Source organism: Haemaphysalis longicornis, unplaced genomic scaffold (genome assembly GCF_048455015.1).
Source record: "Haemaphysalis longicornis isolate Haplotype H1 unplaced genomic scaffold, Haemaphysalis longicornis Haplotype H1 scaffold_152, whole genome shotgun sequence".
Classification (NCBI taxonomy): Eukaryota; Metazoa; Arthropoda; class Arachnida; order Ixodida; family Ixodidae; genus Haemaphysalis; species Haemaphysalis longicornis.
The window spans coordinates 434538-456305 of record NW_027526259.1 but is presented as its reverse complement, the minus strand read 5'-3'; the positions used below and the strand labels follow the sequence as shown (position 1 = coordinate 456305).

Here is a 21768-nt window from a genome sequence, read left to right as displayed (position 1 = left end):
CCCAATGAGGACCGCAATCTGTTTATCCTCCACTCCTTGTACCGAAAGAGCCTTCGTATCGATGTGCATATTATTCATCTTCCTTAGAACTCTTTCTTCTGGTACAGGGATGCTTTCGCTGCAAATCGTGTCCACTTCCAGGGCTTCGATGCTGACTGGACGTTTGTTGTCTGCAGCGAAAAGGATAACTCGCACCTTCTTCATCGTTTTCCGTGTGTGTTGACCTCCAAACACGCCAACGGTAAGCGTCTCCTCTTCAAGCGGTTCGCAACCCAGTCTCTGAGCAGCATTCGCAGTAATAAAGCTTCGCTGACTTCCTCCATCGAAGAGAACTCGGTAGCGCCCGGATGTTGTCGTGCCTGCTATTTCCGCTGTGAGAGTCTGCAGCAGCACGACTGAGCCCGCTTGCTTTGAGACCAAGTTGACAGGGGTCGAAGTAACGTTGCCATCGTCGTTCTTAGTGCTGTCTGAGGCACACACGGACGTTACATGCCTCCTCGAGCACTTGCCACATTTAGGCTGGCTTCTGCACTGTTTAGCCATGTGGCCCTTCTTGATGCAACGGAAACATCTTCCGGCTTTGGCGAGCATCTGCTTTTTGCGTGATAGGCTCAGTTCCTTGGAATCGCAGGCATCGGCAGAGTGCTTTCCAGAGTGGCAAAAAAAGCACCGCTGCGGGTCGGTCGCTGAGCCTTGCAGCGCAGAGGTTGTAGAGAGGTCACGCGGATGGTTGGCTTTACGTCCATCTTCTGGGGTGCGATGAATTTTCTGTGCGGTGTTTTCAGCAACGGCTTCCCGACACATGAGCTGATGTTGGAAGAATTCCAAGAGCAATTGAAGCTCCTGGTCGGGCTGGCCCGTTTGACCGGTCGAGTCGCCGAGTTCGTTTAACGAAGCATCAACTGTGGAACGTGACGTCTTTAGCCCCTCATGGAACCGCAGGACCATGTCTGTCGGTAGAACCCTTAGCAGGATTTCCCGAAGCATGGTGCAGTATGTCGTGGAGCTCGTGCCAAGTGCCTTGAGGCTGCGAATGTGCACCTGGACCCGATCGTAAAGTTGCCTCAGTTGTCGGACGTCGGATGACGATGACACCGGCTTCAAGTCCAGGAGGCCTCGCAGATGATCTTGCACGATGATGCGGTCATCTCCGAAGCGCTGTTTCAGGATCTCGATGGCGTCCTTGTAACAGCCATCGGTAGCTTGCAATCCGGCTATGGCTGATGCAGCTGCTCCGGTCACGAGGCTGCTCAAGTAGTTAAACTTGTCAGCCGTGCTGAGCTCGTCGTTGTTGTGGACGGCTGCCGAAAACTGTGTCCAGAATCGCTGCCACGACCTGCGGTTCCCGTCAAATTTGAGGAGCTCTAGCTGAGGAAGCTTGCATTTGCCAGTCGGTGATGGGTGGACGGTCGTCGGACGTGGCGTTGAAGACCGGGACTCTTGCAGCTTGACACGAAGGTTCGCGGTAGCGCTTACAACCTTGTCGCGGTATTGTCCCGCGTCTGTCGTCTCGCTGTCTACTAGGTCTTCCGGTGTCTCTTCAAAAATCGCCTCGTCCAACTTCTCTATCTGGCCATAGAATGCATTAATTCGTTCGAGCAGTACACTCACCGCTCCTGCCGTCGCCTCTCTGTTTCCACTTATGTGGCCTTCCGCTTCTGTTAGAAGGCCATCAAGTTGCGCCCGTAGGCTGCGGCGTCGTCGAAGCTGTCGTTCCATTCGGTCGCACGCAGCTGGGAACTCGCCAAGATCGCAGGCGCCGCGTCTTTTTCTGGGCTTTCGCGACTCCGTGCGTCGATGGGCTTGGCGTCGTCTAGAGGTCCCGGGTTCTCGGCACCATGTGTTGGACCTCTGGGTCCTCCAGCTGCGGCGCGATGCTCAGGAAGGGGAGCGACACGCCGTGATAGTATGAGGCTTTTAATGGAACTACAAGAAGAAGTGGAGCGAGCCGACGCAGCCACGAGAGCATGCGGCAGCTCGTGAAAAGCAGCATGAAATGATGATGATAAGTGTCTTCTGCTAGGAGCGAGGAAGTCACAACACGACTGTTTTATTGAAGACACGAATTTGTTGTGAAGATTAAGGCGATAGCGATAGGTTCAAGTGTGTCGTGCCAAACGTTACTCTACGTTAATAAAATGAGCATTGTGACAGTGCAGGTAGTCGTGTACAGGCCTCACTTCTGCATCAATATCAAGCGTTGCACATGAATGTGCCGTACCGGATGGCTTTCGTCAACCTCCTCAAAATAGTTCCACTACAAAAAAAAAAAACAAGAAAGTGTGATTGTGAGTACGGAAATCGATAAGACTAATCTGTTTGTTCGCGGCACAGAGTACCATCGTATGATTAATGACGTGTGAAGACTTACCCGGAAATCCCAAAATTTCGCCAATTACTCTTAAGCTAGAAAAACGAACTTCTGCTCAATTGATTTTTTTAGTAACATATGGGCTATCTTTCGAGTTAGCTGGAGCCCTTCTTAATGGTTGACTAGAATCAGCGTGCACACAAAATCAACTGAACCGCTATGAGAATAAATAATTGCACTCCAGCAGCATCGGCGGCTGACACTTTCTCTTGTTCGCTCCTTCGTTTCAAAAAGAGTTGTCCATCCCTGGGGAGTATCGGAACTGACCAACCGGGTGGCAGACTAGCCGTTCGTCCGCTCACATTTAGTCCTAAACGGTGTAATGATTGGGGAAAAGTCAAGTAGTCCCCCAGAAAGCGAACTTTTATTCCTTTTTGCCTAAGCATACATGGAGTATTTTTTAGGCCGACTATGCGGAAATAACGTTTTCACGAGGTTGAAAGTTTCAGTGCAGTTCGCCCTTGAGCCCTCTCGGACTCACCCTCTCTCAGGACGGATCAGGCTCTCATGCAGTACTACAACTTAAACGCGCCATGACTCAGCTAACCAAATTCATTCACCGCATCAAGCACAAACGGGCAGGAGTGAAGGAACCAGAAGGCATGTTATGTACGGCACACCAGACCTGTTGCTCAAGCCAGCCGAACGTCGAACATTTTGTGCTTGTGACATGACGCCATGAAATCATTCACTGCAGGTGAACAGGATATACCTCTTCGATTGCTCTGAATGATCTGATGACGCCACGTCACAAGCACAGACACGCATTCACAGAATATTAATAGAAGTAAAACGAGAACAAAGCAACAAACGTGAATAAAGAATCGTAAGCCTCATTTCGGAAAGTGGGGTAACTTGGCACAGCAGATGACAACTGATCTGAGTCAAGATGACTGGTATCGGCAACAACAAATCGCAGGAATACAGTATTATGAGTTGCGAAGGAACGTTTGACATCCACCTAAATGCAGCCATACAGCTACAAAGGAAAGCTATACAGCTTTTTCAGAAACTATGCAATTGAAGAAAAAGTATCGTGTAAAAGTTATTACATATGAAAATGCAGAAGGTCCCACAACTGTATTGGTAGAGGTCATTCAAGGTAACTTTAGGGTGCTCCGGACAGTCATTTTATAGTAAGAGCCCAAATGTCGAACCAGACAGAAGATCCACCTAGACGGAAGGTCCAATCGAGCCTGAATGTCCAACGAGATGAAAGGTCCACCCAGACGAAATATCCACTGTTGGACCTTTCGTCTCGTTGGATCTTCATCTCGTTGGACCTTTAGACGACGACTTTTATATAGCCACTCAACACACGAACGTAATGACTATATTTACAGAGGGAAAGCATGAGGCTTCACGGTCCAGAAATCAACCAAAAGGCAACCCGGCAGGTGGTTTGTTCCCCTTCCGCCAGTGGCTGCGGGGGCACTCTCTGCGTCCTTCGTAGCAGAGACTAGACTCCCCGTTTACATTACAAGCGATGCCAGCCGATGGGAACGCACTGTAAGTCTGTCGGCACCGCGCGCGAGAGTTTGAATTTCTCTTTGTGGAACCTTACTGGGAACAACCAGTGGGCTGTTTCCACTCTTTCCGCTCTTCCCTGTGCTCCCGATATTTTTATCCTTTTCGGTGTTCCGCGGCTTCGGACCTTTAGAAGACTGGAGTAGGGCCTTAGGTCATGCACCTGCGTCTTAGTCCTCGACACTACCTGGGTTGAAATCTTTGAGTTTAGGACTGATAGGACTGTGTTTTTAACACAAAGGAGCTCCGGAGGGGGAAAGTCGTGCAGACCAGTTTTACCGTAATGTTTCGGCTAGAGTTGACCAGACGAGCAAACAATAAAGTGCAATGTCGTCGCCTGCACTTGTTCAGAGGTGTCGACCGATCAAAGCATCGGTTTTTCTGCGGCTTAAATTTTCGTAAGCTGTTCTCGAAGCTGCGAATTTCGCTTTCAATTTCTGCTGCCTCTTTAACTGCTTCCAGCTCTAGGGCTATTTCCTGGCGTGCGCTTTGTTGCTGAGCGAGCACCCACTCCGACAGCTCTTCGTCGCTCATCCCTAAGCGCTTCCCAAGTTCTGTCAGCCTGAGCCTGAGCTCGAACTGTAAATTTCTCCTTTTCACTTCTTCTGGCTGCAGTCGCACTCGCGCAGCCTCGTGCTCTGCAGCTCTCTCTTTTGGGGCCTTCGCGAGAGCATCACCAATCCACGCCCGCAACTCTGCATTGCGCAACCCGAGACACTACCCTGCGGCGATTACATCTTGCACGTTCATTGTGCACTAACGCAAGGGGTCTATCGTGCCGTAACCTTCCGGTACGCAAACACCCTCGTCCTGTAGCGGACGCCAATTTGTGAGAGGGAAGGAATGCCGAACCTAAAGAAAACACAATGAAAAGTCCCCACGAAACGTTCAGGCTGAAGATGCGCTGTCTGTAGGGTGACGTGGATTTTAGTGAGGATGTGAGGCGAGGTCCCGTGGGGCTACGGTGACATCGCTGCACGTGCCGGCTCGTCGAAGATGCTTCATCCAATCCTTCCTGCGCTCTCCTCCCGTTCCACACTGGCCTCCCCAGCTCCTTGCTTGTGGCCACATCTTATTGGCCCTCGTCCTCCCCTCGTGTGGCTTGCCGCTTCTTTTTCTTCGGCGCAACCACACTTAAGGCCATTCCCGCAACCAGCGCGCCGCGAGCACTGTGGAGGCATGTTTCGGCCACGCTGTCTTCGTCGTCGTCGTCACACCGATCTTTCCATCTGATACTCCTCTACAATATAAAAAGGCTGTGTCTAGAGTGCCGTCCGACGGTTTTATAAGCACTCCGCTATATCGACGTCCACCGGCGTTTTATGACAAAATGGCTGCGTTTGGCAGTACATCGCTCTAGATAACATAAAGCTAGGCAACCTAACCTAAACATAACATAAGCTAACCTAACGCACACAAAGAAATCATTTAAAACACCAAAACTAACCTAAGGCACAAAAATTACACTTCAAATAAATAATAAAAAAAAAACAGCCGAGGCAAGAGCCGGTGTCGAACCACCGACTCGCGAATCAATAAGCTAAGACGGATCCTCTACACTACAACGCCAGACTCTTTGGGCGGCGCTAGCCTAGTGTTAAATATTCAAATGTCGTCGGACGCCACTCTAGCCATGCCTGCACCGATCAGCTAGAGTGCCGTCGGACGGCACTCAAGACACTGCGATATAAAAACGCCGAGCTCAAAGATTGGACCGGTATATTCATATTCCCCATTTCTCCCTGTTTGTGCCCGCTTTTTGTGGCGTAGCCGTACAAAGCGTTCCAAGCAGTAGGTTCAGTTCGATATCTGCTGTATTACTTAACGAGAAACCTTTGGGAGAGTCCGCTCTTTCTGAATCGTCCACTCATTTTATCTCAACAGCCCTATAGTTTCATGGCCTTCCAGTGAACAGCCCACCCTCACCACCGTTTTCCTTTATGTGCGTGTGCACATACCGTCTCAGCCCTGCCCAGAATGTGCTCCTACTTTCTCCACAACCCTACCTTGGAAGCCATCTTTTCGTCAATCCTCCAATAGTCGTCCTACTAACAGATCTAGTGTCAATTCCGTATACCCTTCCGTTGGAATAAAGTATACCAAGCAGTAACATTTAATACAACTGGGTATTTAATTGCGGATACATTAGAATCCAATCGAAAATTAAAAAAAAAAAAATCAAAGGTAAAGCCGTTCCCAAAACAGGCGACATTTTGGAGGCGGTGGTTGCGGCCATCACTTCCTTGTAACATCTCTTCTAATTCTACAATGGAATTACCGCTCTGTCATTTCCGCTCTTCAAGCCTTCAACTTCTGGTTTTTAAAGCAGAACCAGATGCAGCTGTACTGCAGGAAACGGAGTTGTCTGCTTTGGCCATTTTATATCCAGAATTATCAAATATTACGCTGAGATCGACTAACTAGAGGAGAAGGTTCGTTAATTCTCGTATGCCAGTAATTTTGCATATATGCCATTTCAATCATTGTCCGTGGATTGTTAAATTGTAACGGTAACATTTAGCCTTTCTGGCTGCTTTGCATTTTCTGTAGTCAGTTCTCCTTTTCCGGACAGCGTCAACCTCACCTCTTTAGTCGATGCTGTTTCATCTTCGTGTGAGGAGCGTGTAGTTATTTGCGGTTCTGTCAATTCGCACTATCGCTCTTTGGGTTTCCGCACTGATTCTTGTAGTAGACGTCTATGGGGTTAGATAAATTCTTGCAATTGCTATTCTGATAACTCTGGCTCGGCCACATTTTTTTGTTGGCATACTGTTCTATTGTAGATTTAACTTTTCTAACTCCGGTATAATATATTCATGGTGTACTTTTGGTCCCGCTCAGTAGTGACCACATTCGTATTGTATTCGAGAAAAGATGCCTTCTACGTCCCCACGAGCTCATTAGGTTCGGTATACCAACTTGCAGCGCCTGCAAAACAAACAAAGGCACCACTTCAAGCTCTTACCTACGATAATGAGGAATGCAGGGCAGCTCAAATTACATTCATCCTTTATGATTGTGGTAAAAATTCTTAACTCACTGTCTCTTCTGAAAAAGATGGCCCCAGACCATTGTGGAATGAAGATTGCTTGCGCGCATGTATAGTCAAAGCAAAACGGCCAGGAAAAACTTAGAAACCGACGCCCGTCTAATTGAAGCAATCATAAATTTTCAGCCGTCGTAATCAAACGGACAGTATCTAAACCGGAAGAACTCAATAACACCGAGGGGAAATCTCTCTTTCAAAGCCACAGGCGCTTGTTATAAATGTTTATAGGCTCCCAGAAGGTGCCACAAAAGCGGTATAATAAAAATTCAGTTGTGCAATCAGTACATGAGCCTACTGTAGCGCTCGAACAAATTTCACAGGAACTTGAATCCCACTTTGCTTGTTTCTTTTGTTCTGTTACGTTTCGTTCAGTCAGATTTCTAATTCTGTCTTCATTCCTGTGGCGATGTCGGAATTGGCTGACGTCGTCTGACATTCGTCTGTGGCTGCCCTGGTATAACATATCAGTGTTGCAGTTTTTATTTGACGCATACCGTAAAGATGTACTTGAGAAATAGCTGGTTACCTCTGGAATAGAAACGTTCCAAGATACGATTACTCCTAACAAAACGAAAGTTTAGGTTATGTTCAGTTTACGTTATTTTTTCTGACTATTTATTTATTTATTTATTTATTTATTTATTTGGAATACCCTCAAGGCAATTGAATTGAAGAGGGGAGTGGGTGAATACATAACAAGAAATAAGAAAAATGTAGTACAACGAACACATTGCGAGTACTTATCACCTCTAAAACAAACGTAAAACAGTAAATAAGGTTGTAATCATTCTTTTACAACGTGAGAAACGCGGCTCAGGTATACATGTTGTAAGGAGTAATACAGGAGGTCAGTTGCAATTTCGTGTCAGTTTTGGAGTCCCTGGCAAGACTCATAAAAAAATCAAAACAATAAAAACAAAACAGCAAAACAAGTGGGATTGGCAGGAACCATTGTATCGCTACAGAAAATAGACAAATCTAGGTGATGACGTTGCACACAGCGGAATGAAACAAGTCCGGGTTGCTAATCGTAGCGACATCAGAAGGAAGATGATTCCAGTCCCTAGAGGTATCTGGAATGAAAGAGTGAGAAAAGGCTTTGGTGTTGCAAGTAGGAATACCAACTTTGTGAGCATGGTCTAAACGAGAAGATACGTATGAAGGGGGACTGAGTAGTGCGTTGTGAAGCATGCTGTGTGAATACAGTCGAACACGGATATATCGAACACGGGTATATCGAATTATTGTCTATATCGAACTCATAAATTATCCCCTTGAAAATTCTGTGTAAAAGTATAGGAATTCGTACGTTTATATCGAACCGTATTTTTCCCGACATTGGGTATATCGAACGCCGCGCGAGTTGGAAGGTGCTTTTCGGCGGTTGCTGCACTCCCGATTGAGGTTGAGGAGGATATGTAGGAATGCGCGGGCATGGCGAAGACTGGCTCGCGTAACTAATCCCCCCTACCGGAACGAATTTGCGCTTGCCCAGTCGTGCCCCGCTACCGGCCGCCGTAGCGTTAGCAGACGGAGCCCGGTATGCTAAATCTCTCTAGGCACACAAGCCCGAACGCTCGGAAAATATGACAGTGCGAGGTAGGGATGCCCCGACTGCGCACGTCCTTTTTTTTTTTTTTTCCGGCTGCGTACGTTCCCCGGCTTGCCGAAAAAGAGTTTTTCTTTCTCTCTCTCTGGGTCTGTCTTCCCCCGATGTCGTCTCGGGAAAGGGAAGAGGGAACGAAGGCACTGGCGGCCTCCTCCTTCTTTTGCATTTTGCTGCTATTGCTGCTGTTTGGCGAGTTGTCCCGCACATTTCGGAGATCACTGTTTCTCTCGATGACCATCGCGAGCGCTTTGTTGGAGTCTGTTCAGAGAGCCTTGGAATTGTTACCTTCAAAGTTCTTGTGGTACGTGCGCGCTGTTCTTCTTTTGCGTGCGTGTTATGCATGGTGTGCGAAGGCGCAGCGTGCTGCTGGAATTTTCTAGTTGTGCAGCCTCGAGAAGATCGAGACCAGCGTCTTTAATTTCATTTCCAGGACAAAGAAGCAGGCCAAGATGAGCGATTTTTTTTTTCCACGGAAATAAAGTGTCCTGTTGCGTCGTGAGTGCGGAATTAGTTGTCATTCTTGAATGCGACGATCGGTAAGTGATCGTCCGCCATAGGTGAGGTCTCAGAGCCCATATTTTTTATATCGAATTTTTCATATATCGAACTAATTCGCGATCCCCCTGGAGTTCGATATATCCGTGTTCGACTGTATATTTTATAGAATAAGCACAAACGTGCAATTTTTCGTCGTGACGTCAGAGATGGGAGATTCAAGTTAGTTTTCATTCTCGAGACACTGGCTGCTCGCTGGTAGTTGGAAAGAATAAATCGTGCGGCGTTATTCTGAATCATGTCTAGCTGCTTAATCAGTACTTCAGTAGATGGGTCCCATATAGATGAAGCATAGTCAAGTTGTGAACGGACAAGGGATTAGAAAAGGAGCAGTTTTACAGAAGAAGGAGCGGAATGAAAATTACGTCTTACATAGCCAAGCATTCGATTGGCTTTATTGGTGATACAATCAATATGAAGATTCCAAGATAGGTCAGCAGTGATATCAACGCGCAAGTATTTATATGAAGTAACAGCTTCGAGGATTTTCCCATTAAGTAAGTACGGGTGCGGGTTAGTAGCGATACGGGAAATTCGCATTGATTTGCATTTATTAGTATTTAATGTCATTTGCCATGTACTGCACCAATGGGATATGGAATTGATGTCGGACTGAAATGTGCATATGTTAATATCGTTATCAATCTTCCTAAAAATGACACAATCGTCAGCGAATAAATGCACTGATGATGAAACACACTCAGGCAAATCATTGATGTAGATGAGAAAAAGTAGTGGACCCAGAACGGTGCCCTGGGGTACATCTGAAATAACCGGGCTTAAAGATGAAATGGTGTCATTGGCTGTGAGAAATTGCTGGCGATGCACGAGGAAGCACTCAATCCAATTGATTATGCCGGTGGCGAGACCTATATTTCTTAGTTTGTGAAGAAGTAACGGGTGCGATACTTTATCAAACGCTTTTGCGAAATCAAGAAAAATGCAGTCGGCAAAGAAACGGTTGTCAAGAATAGTGTGAAGCTTGTTAGTAAATAAAATTAACTGGGTTTCGCATGAAAAAGACTTTCGAAAGCCATGCTGTGCGGGGTCAAAAATGAATTAGATTCAAGAAAGCTGGCAACATGAGAATAAATTATATGTTCAAAGATTTTACATGGTATGCTAGTGATAGATATTGGCCTGTAATTGAAAGGGGACTGTTTATCTCCAGATTTAAAGACAGGTACCACTTTGCCTATTTCCCAATCATCAGGGATATTACTTTGTTCTAGTGATTGCTGAAAAAGTTTAGCTAGGATAATAGAACAGTTGTGTTTGGTACTTTTAAGGAATTTGGAATAATTACCATCAACGCCAGCGGAAGAACTAGTTTTAAGTGAGTCAATAATTTTAATTATTCCATTTGGGTCAATTTGCAGAGGGTACATCGCTACGTAGGCCCGACCCTTAAAGTTGGGTAAAGAAGAAGTGGAACCGGAAGAGAAAGCATCTGAAAATACTTTGTTCAGTGCACTAGCACACTCATTATCGAGCATTGGTTCGCCGTTTGCGTCAATTAACGTTATTCGAGAATCTTCCGTAGGGTTGACGATGCGCCAAAATTTCCTCGGGTTATTTTGCAAAAAGCTAGGCATCGTATTTGTCAAGAAGTTTTGCTTTGCAGTTTTGACCGCTGCAATATACTCATTGACTGCTGAGCGGTACAAGGACCACCTATAAATACTGTGATATGTCTTGGCGAGACGGTACAGCCGCTTCTTTCGGTTTGATAAGCGCCTAATATTTGGGTTATACCAGGGAGCATTGGAATTACACGGTATTTCCCGAGTAGGTATGAAGCGATCTGTTAATTCAAAGATCTTGTTCTTAAATAACGCCCAGTTGCATTCTAGCAATCGTTCAGGGAACCCATCTAAGTAATCAACTATAAATAAATGCAATTCACTATTTATTTCCGTAAAATTGGCTTTGTTATAATTTCGAATTGTTTTTGTTTTTTTGGAACGTTTTTGCACTGGAATTGTTACAGTTAAGTTTAAAAGGGCATGATCCCTCAGTTTGGGCATGTACGTTATTTGCGAACACAGATCAGGGCAGTTTGTAAGAACAATGTCCAATATATTCGCGGTAGTTGGCGTCACTCTCGTAGGTTGTGATACTAATTGTGTTAAGTTAAAGGCTAAGCGTAAGTCAATAAATTGCTGGGTACTACATGAAAACGGTGTCGAAAATGGTATTGAGGCCGACCATTCAATTCCTGGGTAGTTAAAATCACCCAGTAAGAAAATAGGACATGCTGGGTATCGGGATACAACCATGTTTATAGCGTCGTGAAGGTCGCTAACGAACGTCAGGGAGGAATTTGGTGGACGATAGCATGCACCGAAAATTATTCTGCGATACGACAGCTTCGCAGATACGCACACGATTTCTAAAACCGACGGTATGTTAAGTGAAAAGGATTCGAATTGTTTTTTAACAGCCACGAGAACACCGCCCCCTTGCCTTGCGTCCCTATCACGGCGATTAAGATGGAACTGGTTAAATGAATCAAAAAGTTCACTATCACGTATATTCATATGGAGCCAAGTTTCTGTTAACACTACAATATCTGCAGATGAAGAATTAATTGCTGCTGACACTTCAGTGCGCTTACTGATTAAGCTTGTGATATTCGTGAATAAAATGGAAGCACGCGTAGAATGGGAACTATTACCACTACCCCTCGCTATCCGCTATCTTGGTGAAACCGGAGGTTGTTCGGGAGGGGGGGCGGATACACCGGGAGTATTGTTTTCATGGGAATAAAGCGTGGTTGCTTCCATCACAGAATCTGTTACGTGGTTGTAAACGTAGTATTTATCATTTAGAAGAAGTTTGTTATACTTTAGTTTGAAGGACGGAGAGTTGGGTGCGATTTGGCAAATTGAACTAGTTTTTTGCGAAGTAGGCGTGTTGCAGGCGAGAAGTCTTCGGTAACGTTGACATTGCGCACTTTCAGATTATTCTTTTCGTAAAGAATTTTTTCTTTTGTTTTAAAGCTAGAAAACTTAACTATTATTGGACGGCATCCTGAAGGTGAAAACTGTCCAAAACGATGCGCACGTTCAATGCCACATATCTCGCCCTGAAGGCAAGATAAGAGCAAGCCAAGGATTTTTAAATGCAGAGCATTTCTTAGCCTCGCCTATTCCGGCGTCGGACGGTGTCAACAGCTCCGCGTCCGCAGCAGGTGCGCCTCTCCTTCCCTCCTCTCTCTCAACAGCAGCTGGCGCGCGCATGCGTCGTAGTCAACCCGTTCGCTCCGTCGCGGTCTCGGCGTAACAGGCATAGAGTTTCTCATTAACTCACCTAGAGTGGAATCTGGCGCTAGCGTCAACGTGATTCGGCGGAGGCGCTCTACGCCTCCATGAGTGCCGCCATAGTGTGTAGTTCGGCCGGAAGTTTGGCGTGGCTTGGCCGGCAACGACTTTGTGGCTACGCAAATTGAGTTTTTGTTTAAAAAATTGCTGCCAAAAGTGCCGCTGTTAACAAATTTTATTTTGTATAAGACACCGTGTTAGAGGGCTTATGTTTCCAAACAAATTTGGGTGTTACAAAGAAAAAAAAAAGCAGAAGTGCTGCCTTTGTCTCACGCCACCAGATACAGCGGGCCGTCCCGGATTTATTTTTAAATTATTACATACTCTAAACTGGGTGAGCTTTTCTTTGATTTTTTTCTAATATTTTGCTGAAAAAAATGTTTAGATTGTCTGAAACTGTGCTCTCGCTTCCTCTCAATACAGTATTATTATCGTATGCTACGCGTTTCAGCAGGCGGTCGTGGGCAGAACAGATGCAACGTAGAGATACAGGAATGATGGAATCGCGTCGTATTTATTTGCTTTGTCCAAGCAGATTTAAATAAACTTAGAGGCGATGCCTATTACCGCAAGTAAGTCTTCAAGCACGCGCGATGAAATTGCATGAATGCGTTAAATGGCAAATAAATCCTGGCTTGTCGAGTAGCTATGTGTTGTCTCATTGCGCTTGGCCAAGGCAGTGAATGCTTCAAGGGGTAAGTAAACGCAGCGGCGGCGATGAGCGATGCGAAAATCGTAACTGAATGTGTGCAGAAAACGGATAGTGTGGGCTAACATAGCTTATTTAGTGGCTGTAGTGTGCGCGGTGGCGGCAAGCGGTATGAACAGGCCGCTGGGACGTTCGCTCGCTTTTTGCTGGCCAGAAGCAGCCCACAAGCGAGCGGCAGCGGCGATACAGTGAACTGTGGCGACGAGCGACGACGACAGAGGACATTGGCGGCAGTGTATTAATTTTTTTTTCGCTTGTCGCTGTCACCCAGTACTCTCTGCTGTTGTACATTTTGAGTTACGTTTTCGGCGTCGCTTGTCGCCGTCACTGCATGTGGTCACCCCTTCATCTTAAGAAACTCGCCGCTAACGCGAGCACATGCGTTAAGTGCTAATCACGCTGTTATATAGACATATCTGTGATAGCCATTGAATGCCAGAAATTGGCATCCCGAAAACGGAAACGCACACCGAAAACAGAACTAACAAGCACTTCAGAGCCGAGAAGCCTAATCCATAGTCCTTTGTACTAGCCACTGGCTGCCAATCCGATTCGCACACTACCCACAATTCCCATGTCGGCGTGCGATCGCAGCGACACTTTCCGCTCTAGGTAATATTGAGAAACTCTATGGTAACAGGTGCGTGATAGCAGCGCGGTGGGGCGTGGAAGGGCGCGCGCTGCTTGCGCATGCACGCTCTCCCCCCCGTACTGCTCTCCCTCTACTGCGCGCGCTGCAAATATAGCGGCTAGCGGTCGCTCGTGTTTCAGTCACTGCGTTGCTCCTTCCTTCCTTGGTTGACGCTCGTGCTGCAGAAGAACGGAAAGTTGGGCTAGTTGGTATGTGTTCATCGTGGTGGAATACAGAAGCGCTCAAAAAAAACAAGGACGAAGGAAGAAGTAGACAACACGGCGCTTACTCGCAACTACTCGTTTATTGAAAAACATACAAATATATACCATCCTATCTGTGTCACACGTTGCGGAACTAATGCTTTGGTCTATCTAAGGTTGTGGCGCTGTTTTCAGGGTTTGCGTACTTTACGTTTGGCGTGTGTTGTATCTTATATTTTTTTCTGCCGCATGCTCCTCGACCGCTGTTAAGTCTTGTAATGGTGTGTATAATGGAGGAGGGAATCCGACCACGTGTACTCTGGATGGTATATATTTGTATGTTTTTCAATAAACGAGTAGTTGCGAGTAAGCGCCGTGTTGTCTATTTCTTCCTTCGTCCTTGTTTTTTTGAGCGCTTCTGTATTCCACCACGATGACGCTCGTGCCCACGTTTACTCGTGTCTGCTACTCCAGCATCACGGAAGAAGCGATGGAAGCAACACTGCCTTCAATCAGTACTGAGGCCCCAATGCTCTGCATTTACTCGTGTTCCCCTCGCGGGAAGGCGCGGGAATTTTTTTGTTCTGTTTGATCCCAAGTTTCTTTTCCATCTGGCAAACCATGAAAAATAAGGTTATCCCTCCTAGCCCTATCTTCAAGTTCATCAACTCGAGACTGAAGAAAATGATTTTGCTTTTTTAAGGTCGTCAATTGTAGACTGCACATCAACCTCGATCTCTTCTAAAGCTTGCAGTTTCTTTTCAATGACTGTCAGTCTAGTTCCGATAGCAGCCAGTCCAGCCTCAATACTTTTTTGACTTGCATGAACCTGCGCAACAGTTTCCTTCAATTCGTTAATTGCTTATTTGTATTGTCGTTACTTGCGCTTGCACAGTCTTTAAAATGCTCAAAATCTCGCTGCCATCTCCAGTACTACTGTCGTCAGTAACACTACTAGAACCAGCTAGAGTTTTACTAGTTGGACCAGGGTTCGTTTCGACGTCCCCGGACAGCAACAAAAGTTCAGCACTATATATACTCTGTCAGCAAAGCGCAAAGCACCCGTGGGCACGAGAACAGCAATAAACATCGGTTGCTACTTCTTTTCTCGTACAATGGGATGTTGTTACACACCTGTGATACAAGCAGAGGCGGTTTTTGAGCTATTGTGGCCCCTTTGCTGCTCCAGTGCCCACTGACGATGCCGGGGGAACGCCAGCCTTTTATAGTCGATGCTGCGGGTGCCTCTGATGTCACTCCGGTGACGTGCTTGATATAAAGAGTGTCGCTGAGCCAAGGCATGTGCGCAGTAGCATCCAGCGACGGTCCGTAACTTTGATGCTGCGGAGCGAAGGCAAAAAGCGACGAACCACTTGCGATGCTGTTGTGCCGGAACGCAGCACAAGCCAGGAGCGGAAGCAGAACCTGTGATACAAGCAGAGGCGGTTTTTGAGCCATTGTGGCCCCTTTGCTGCTCCAGTGCCCACTGACGATGCCGGGGGAACGCCAGCCTTTTATAGTCGATGCTGCGGGTGCCAAGGATGACAAAGCTGACCCAAATGATACTCCATTGTCTCCTTGTGCTGTTTCTTGACATCGATAGTAATTTAAGCCCCACCGAAATTGGCTTTAGGCCGCTCCAGAATTTCATTTTGAAGGCCTATGGTGATACGGAGAGCCGCTTTTACGTATCTTGTCACCATGAATGCGTCTTCGCCGTTGTTACTCTGGATATAACGAAGACTCACGATAGCGTGGAGTACAATAGCTTGGTGTCATACCTAGAGTCTGACGAAATTTAACGATACAATCGCTCCGGCATTGGTGAGTGTTAAGGCGCAGCCCTTTGGCGCCAGTCTGTGGGCTTAGCCACGTCGCCGTCGTTACCGAGTGAACGATGGGAAGACCGAATAGTGAAAGAAAGCAAAGGGAGAAAGTGTCGTGAAATTGTGGGGGGAGGGTGGTTCGCCGTGGCGGCACGAGAGCTCTCCGAAAGTGTGCGGTGGGTGGGGGAGGGCAGTATGCTGTAAGGAGGAGAGTGTCGAGAAATTGTGAGGGAAGGGCTGTTCGCCGTGGCGGAGTGAGCGCTCTCCGAGTGTGTGCGGTGGGGGAGGGTGAGGGCAATATTCTCTGCCCGCACGAGACGCTCGTCTGCGCGACGCTGGCGGAAACGTAAGGGGTCGTGCGCGTGACGATGGTGTGCGTTTTGTGCCTAAGGCGCGGGTCGCGGTCCCTTCCTGAGACGCACTTCGCGCTGCCGACGCAGAGGCTCATCATCGGTGCCGTCGAGAGAACCCACGAGTGAGTGCTGCCGCAGCGCACTGCTGCTGCCCCCAAATATCGCGTTAGGGAGTATCGTAATCGCTAGTCAATTTTTACTGCAAGGAAATTGTTTTGTTCCAAAGATGGATTATCACCTCCCCAACACCAACAATTTCATGGGCTTCTTCAGGGAACAGTCCTTTCTCCGGCCATTTTTAACGTTTCTATCAGTTCTATTCTCTGGTACATCGACTTAAGTTTATGCCGATAATATTGTTTGCTCTTCATCCGGCAGATACATTCATGACTTGTCTAAGCAGTCACAAAGATATCTGGTTGCCCTAGATAATTGGCTTAGCAGGCTACATTTATCGTTAATGTTAGAGAATGTGACATTCTGGTTTTTTCTCTTACTGGCCTGGCTTCATCCCCTTGATGCCCTTTCTGCGATTAACCGATTCTGCGATTTTACATTATTTTCAATTGCCGCAGCCTTCCCCAATGTGACGCACACATCTACAGGAAACTTTTAATCGGCTCCTCCTCCATTTTTTACTTCCTATATTCTTTCGCTAGGCTCTTCCGCCTTACGAGTTTCCCACAGGTGTGTTGTGTCGGCCGTTTTATTTTAGGTCGCGGCGATGGGCAGGTGTTTTTGGCAAAGCATCTACTTCTTTATATTTATTTTTTCTTGACTCTGATGTTAAAATAACTTTTTGTAGTTCTATTTTCTTTGATTAATTTTTGTATCCAAATTAGCCTAGGTCGCAGTCTAGTTTGACAGACACTTTCCTGACCAATCTGCTGCGTGGGTATATTCCACGATCTAAGGCAACCGACGAATTGACCGACAAAACGGCCATTTCTTTCGATGTAGGCGCAAAGACAGTCCCGACGCTACCGGCCTAGCCATCACCCTGGTGTCAGTAGGCTACGCAGCCGTGAGGCGGGGGCCTCGGAATGCGACCAGAGTGGCCTCGTTTTGGCGTAGGCCAAAGCGTAGGGTTTCATATTAACATATACTAGAGGGCGAATTTGTCGGTGCTTTCGCGGGCCGCCGCGGCCGGCGCCATTGTTGCTAGCGACGTTCCTCGCCACTTGGCTTAGCTAGCCACATGGCTTCTTTTTTGTCTCGAAGCCAAATCTAACAAAAATGGATAACATTTTTTTCTTGTTAATCGTGCATGAAGCTTGTACGTAATCGGTGGCAAATCAATGTTTTTGGAGGTTCAATTTTATAATAACAAAACAAATTTGATGAACATTCTACAGTAATATTGTAGCTTTTTTGCAGCCAGAACCAACTTTTCAGCCTGTTTATGAGCCATGCCAAGGACAAGTGGACGTGCCTGCTCAGTACATGACAGAACGCTCGCCGAAGCGCGGCTCCCCTAGACAGTGACGCCAGATTTTCCTTTAGTATATATTAGTATGAAACTCAATGGGCCAAAGGTCTTCCCCGCTAGTGATCAGCCTCTGGCAGAAACCTAGCTATTGAAATTTTATCTGCGTTACCCGGGAGGCGTCTCCGTCTACAAAGTTCACGAGCTCTGCTAACAGGTTGTCAACGCCTTTTCGACTCGCCGGAGGCAGAAGCCCCTTCTTTAGGCTGCCCGACCATCCTCGGCCGCAGCAGCCTCAGAGAACTGATGTACGACTAACCCTTTTCTATCTTCACCTGTTCTTCTCTCTTATGCTTTTATTTAAACAGTGGTTGTGTTTATAACATTTCCCTTACCATTTCTACTCTCCATCCAGTCTTTTGATAGATATTGTGTTCTCTTGGCTAACCACACGGTGCTCATGACTCTTTACGCGATCCGGCTCATCAACATAGCATTACCCCGAATTAACAAACATCGAAAAGTATTAAAAATTATATCAACCATGGCCCTTAGCCAACTCACGAACCACAGAAAGCATCGAAGCAGCTTCCGCGGTTGGCCACTGCTGCACATCGTTCACTATACAGTGGAACCCCGGTTATATGCCACCGGGTTGTGCGAGAACCCGGGTGGTATGGTGAACTAGGCGGGGCCCGTCGAAGTCCCCGTAGAAAAAGCGGGTTTATCTGACGCAATTTTATGCCTGACCCGCGTTATCCGACGACCCACGCGAAGTGCGCGGCGGACGAAATGAAATTGTTAAGAAAGGGACGGGCGGAGAAAATAAAGGCTGGAGGTCTGATTTCCAAGCTGTGGTTGCTTCTTGCTTTGCTACGTCATGTTCTTGTTCTACAGTCTGCCCCCCCCCCCCCCCCCCCCTGGGAAGGTCCCACCAACGTTTTCCAACATCCTTCCCTCCTGGGAAGGTGCAGTCTTATCTGCAGAAAGTGAAGTGTCCAGACCCACGCGTCTGTAAGCCCAATAACCATTCACGTCCGTTTCTACCGAAACGTCGTTACCGTAGCTTGACGGAATTCAGTGCTGTTTCCTTGTTCGACTCTTTCTGTGTGACCAGCTTATGCGGATGAAGCTTGCACTCCTTCGTGACCAGCTCTTTTGACAGCTTTTGTCATCGTACTTGGGGCAGAGGCATATATATCTAGTGGCTGGCGCTGCGTCTTCGTTTGTGGAGAACGCCCCTGCAGACAAGGGAGTTTCTGAAGATGAGCGCTTCCTCTCGCCAAACTTCTTACTCGCGTTATGGCCCTTTTCGTGATTCATATTCGATGCCTTCGAATGGTCTGTACAGCCCATTTGAAAGTTTCAACTTTGAAGGTTTCCAAGCGAGCTTTCTGGCGTTGTCTGGTGACTTGAGGAAAGCATCTGTGTACTTGTTTGAAACGACTTTGGGGCTGAATGATTACATATTTGTCCAAGCCGTGCTGTAGCTCTCTCATCGCGCCAACCCCTCCCCGCGGCCAAAGGATGTACACGAGGTCCCTTTGTCTTTTGATGTGGGGTCCCCTTCAAATAGTCTATATGGTTTCCTGGTTGTCGCTTCGATTATTGTTTCTTTCTTCGAAGTAGTAAATATTTCCAACATCTCGTTCTGGGAGTTTTACGAGGTCTCGGGCTTGATAGAGGATTTCCAGTGCGATGATGTCTGCCGAGTGGCGGTGAACGGCGAGCCCGCGCTATGTTTGCAAGGCTGCACTGTGGCTAAGCCGTCAGAAAGCTTTCCTCGGCCGAAGATACTGTCAGATTAGCTTGAGTGTGCAGCATGGGTAATATCCACGACAGTACGGCGATGTTTTGACTCCCATCAGAAACACCTCTTCCATCGTACGTTATTATCACCTTCCCTTCCTGTAAGCTTGGCGTAAAGCTGGGGCTGCGGAACACGTTTCACATCTCGAACGTGTGCGAGATCATCGCGTGTTACCCTTTTGTGACACTCTCTGAATCGGTCTGTGGGGTAATATGAATCGATGGCGGTTAGTTATACGTGTCACTAAAATTTTCCGCTACGTGTTCTGTTCGGTAGGGAAGTTGGTCTAATGAACTCTTTATTCTTACCGTTTCTAACGTCTTTTCTTAGGAAAATCCTCTTGCGGGGCGTAATGTTTTCATTGAGGCTGTCTCGGTGGCTGCTTTGTTGGGTGGTGCCTCATGCGCGTCAAAAGCGACAAGTGTCATTGCTTGATTTGAGATTGAGTCCGATCGAGATGTCATCCTCGGTAACGCTTCAGCGACTATCTTGTGAGAAGGCCCCTTGGACGTCTTGTCCGGTGGCGGCTTGCTGGACGCATCCGTGATACAAGTGCGCCCTTGCAGCTGCATTTGCCTGCAGTGGTCACACAGGGACGACGATTTGATATGTAACGGAGCACTGCCTGGCTGCTGTAAAGAGTTGTTTCGGGAGTGTTCGACGCTTCCCGTAGAAGTGCGTAATCCACAATCTTCGACATTCCCCAGCCCGTGCACAACGCTCCCCGTAGTAAAGTGGGCGAGTTTGGGGTCGTTGGCTGGCGACTCAGCTGCTTCCAGCTCCTCTTGCGGTCCTGCACCGATTGTAAACGTTGTTGGAATGTTGGAACCGACTGGAAGGGCAGCAGCCGAGATCCAACGGTCGCTGTCATGCTTTCTTGAATGAATGGGACGCTTTCGGTGACTGGCTCATTCAGGATGCTTTCCAAAGTAGGTTCCATCAAGATCGTCTTGGGTGAAGTTCGGTCAACATCCTGATGACCAAGGCATGTGCTTAATTAAAGCGTCTAACTCTCCAACATCCGCCGTTATACCGTCTGGAAACTCACCGTAGAGTTTCATAATGTCGATGTTGCTCTAACAGAGACGATCGTGCATGCCAAGGAGTTCGGTGCGTCCTCTTGGTCGTACAGCGTCCGGCAAGCCGCATTAACCGGTCGCGTCGAAAGCTTCATTTTGAAACGCTCTATCGTTGTGCCGTTAGTTTTCGGTGTTCGCCCTTGGCGTTCAGGCCCGTACGTTTCAGACCATTCCTCCCCACTCGCAGCGCGAAGGGGCCGAGATGACAAGATATCAAGTCTTACTATTCTAGCGTATAGAGTCTAGACGTTTCCGCGCGGGAACTTGGCATCAAAATGTTAAATTTGGTCGGGCGAGAAGAAGACAGAGGCAGGACGTAGCCATTCCGGGCTGCTGCTTTTACTGCAAAGCAGTATATGTCAACCCCCCCCCCCCTTTCCCCCAGTTTTCATTTCGGTGTCATCGACTTACTCGGCGCCGCTGCGGGGCTTCTCCTCACCACCGCTGACACGCCTTTCACAACTATTGCCCCCCTCACCTCCACCGATGCACCTTTGGAATGTTGCGCAGTCGGCAGCTAACGGCGGTTATCAGATGATTGCGAAAAATAAAGGGAAGCACGGATGAGCGTAAAAAATGCACTGACGATTACTAAACTCCCTAATTAAAAATTTGTGCGCAGCGCGAGCTGCAGTCTTCTCGGTCCGTAGGATTCCTGGTGTGCCTCAGGAAGTGTTCGCGTGATAAGCGAACGCACGGCGGCTTGCGCTACTATGCTGCTACCACTCAGCGCGCCCCAGCCACCGGCCAGCATGTTACAAATCGTGTTTGGACACCGCTTCCGCGAAGCCCAGGTACCGGCTTCCAACGGGCTGCCCCCCAAAACTACCGAAACCCGCCGTCACCATTTCCGCTCAAATTCCACTTCGCCAAGTAGCTGCGAATCCCTCACAGTTCAAGAGAAACTTGCCCAGTTAGAACGCCGGAGTATGTCCATATTCCTTCTTCAGTTTCGAAGGCCTTCTAAAAGACATTTTCGCAGGTGTCTTTTACGCCTAAGTATGTGCAATCACCGGTTGGCGGTTTATGCGTGCACGGTTTGAGGGTGGAAAAAGGGTGGTGTGCACACACAGCTAGGCTTCATGCCGCTACCGAAGAGATGCCGGTTGTGCTGATGGGAGATTTAGTTGTCAAAATTACATGGCTCAATGCGCCTAGTCGGCTGTTGTCCTTAATCGAGTGGTTGGGATGTGGGTTGATGTGTTACACAGACATCTTACAGAGACAGTAAGATGCCTACGATGGGGAAGGGAAATGGGCAGCCACATGTTTGTATGCGAGAATGGAGCTTAACGGC

General features: G+C 47.5%; 1 protein-coding gene across 1 annotated transcript in view; it reads right to left on the bottom strand.

Annotated features, from left to right (window-relative positions):
* Positions 1–7776: 7776 nt before the first annotated feature.
* LOC144165973 (uncharacterized) overlaps positions 7777–21768 on the bottom strand; it is a 220894-nt gene continuing 206902 nt past the window's right edge. Inside the window, exon 7 of the mRNA XM_077695647.1 lies at positions 7777–8020. Within this exon, the coding sequence (XP_077551773.1) occupies positions 7926–8020 (95 nt within the window). The 3' untranslated portion in view covers positions 7777–7925. The remainder of the gene's footprint in view (positions 8021–21768) is intronic.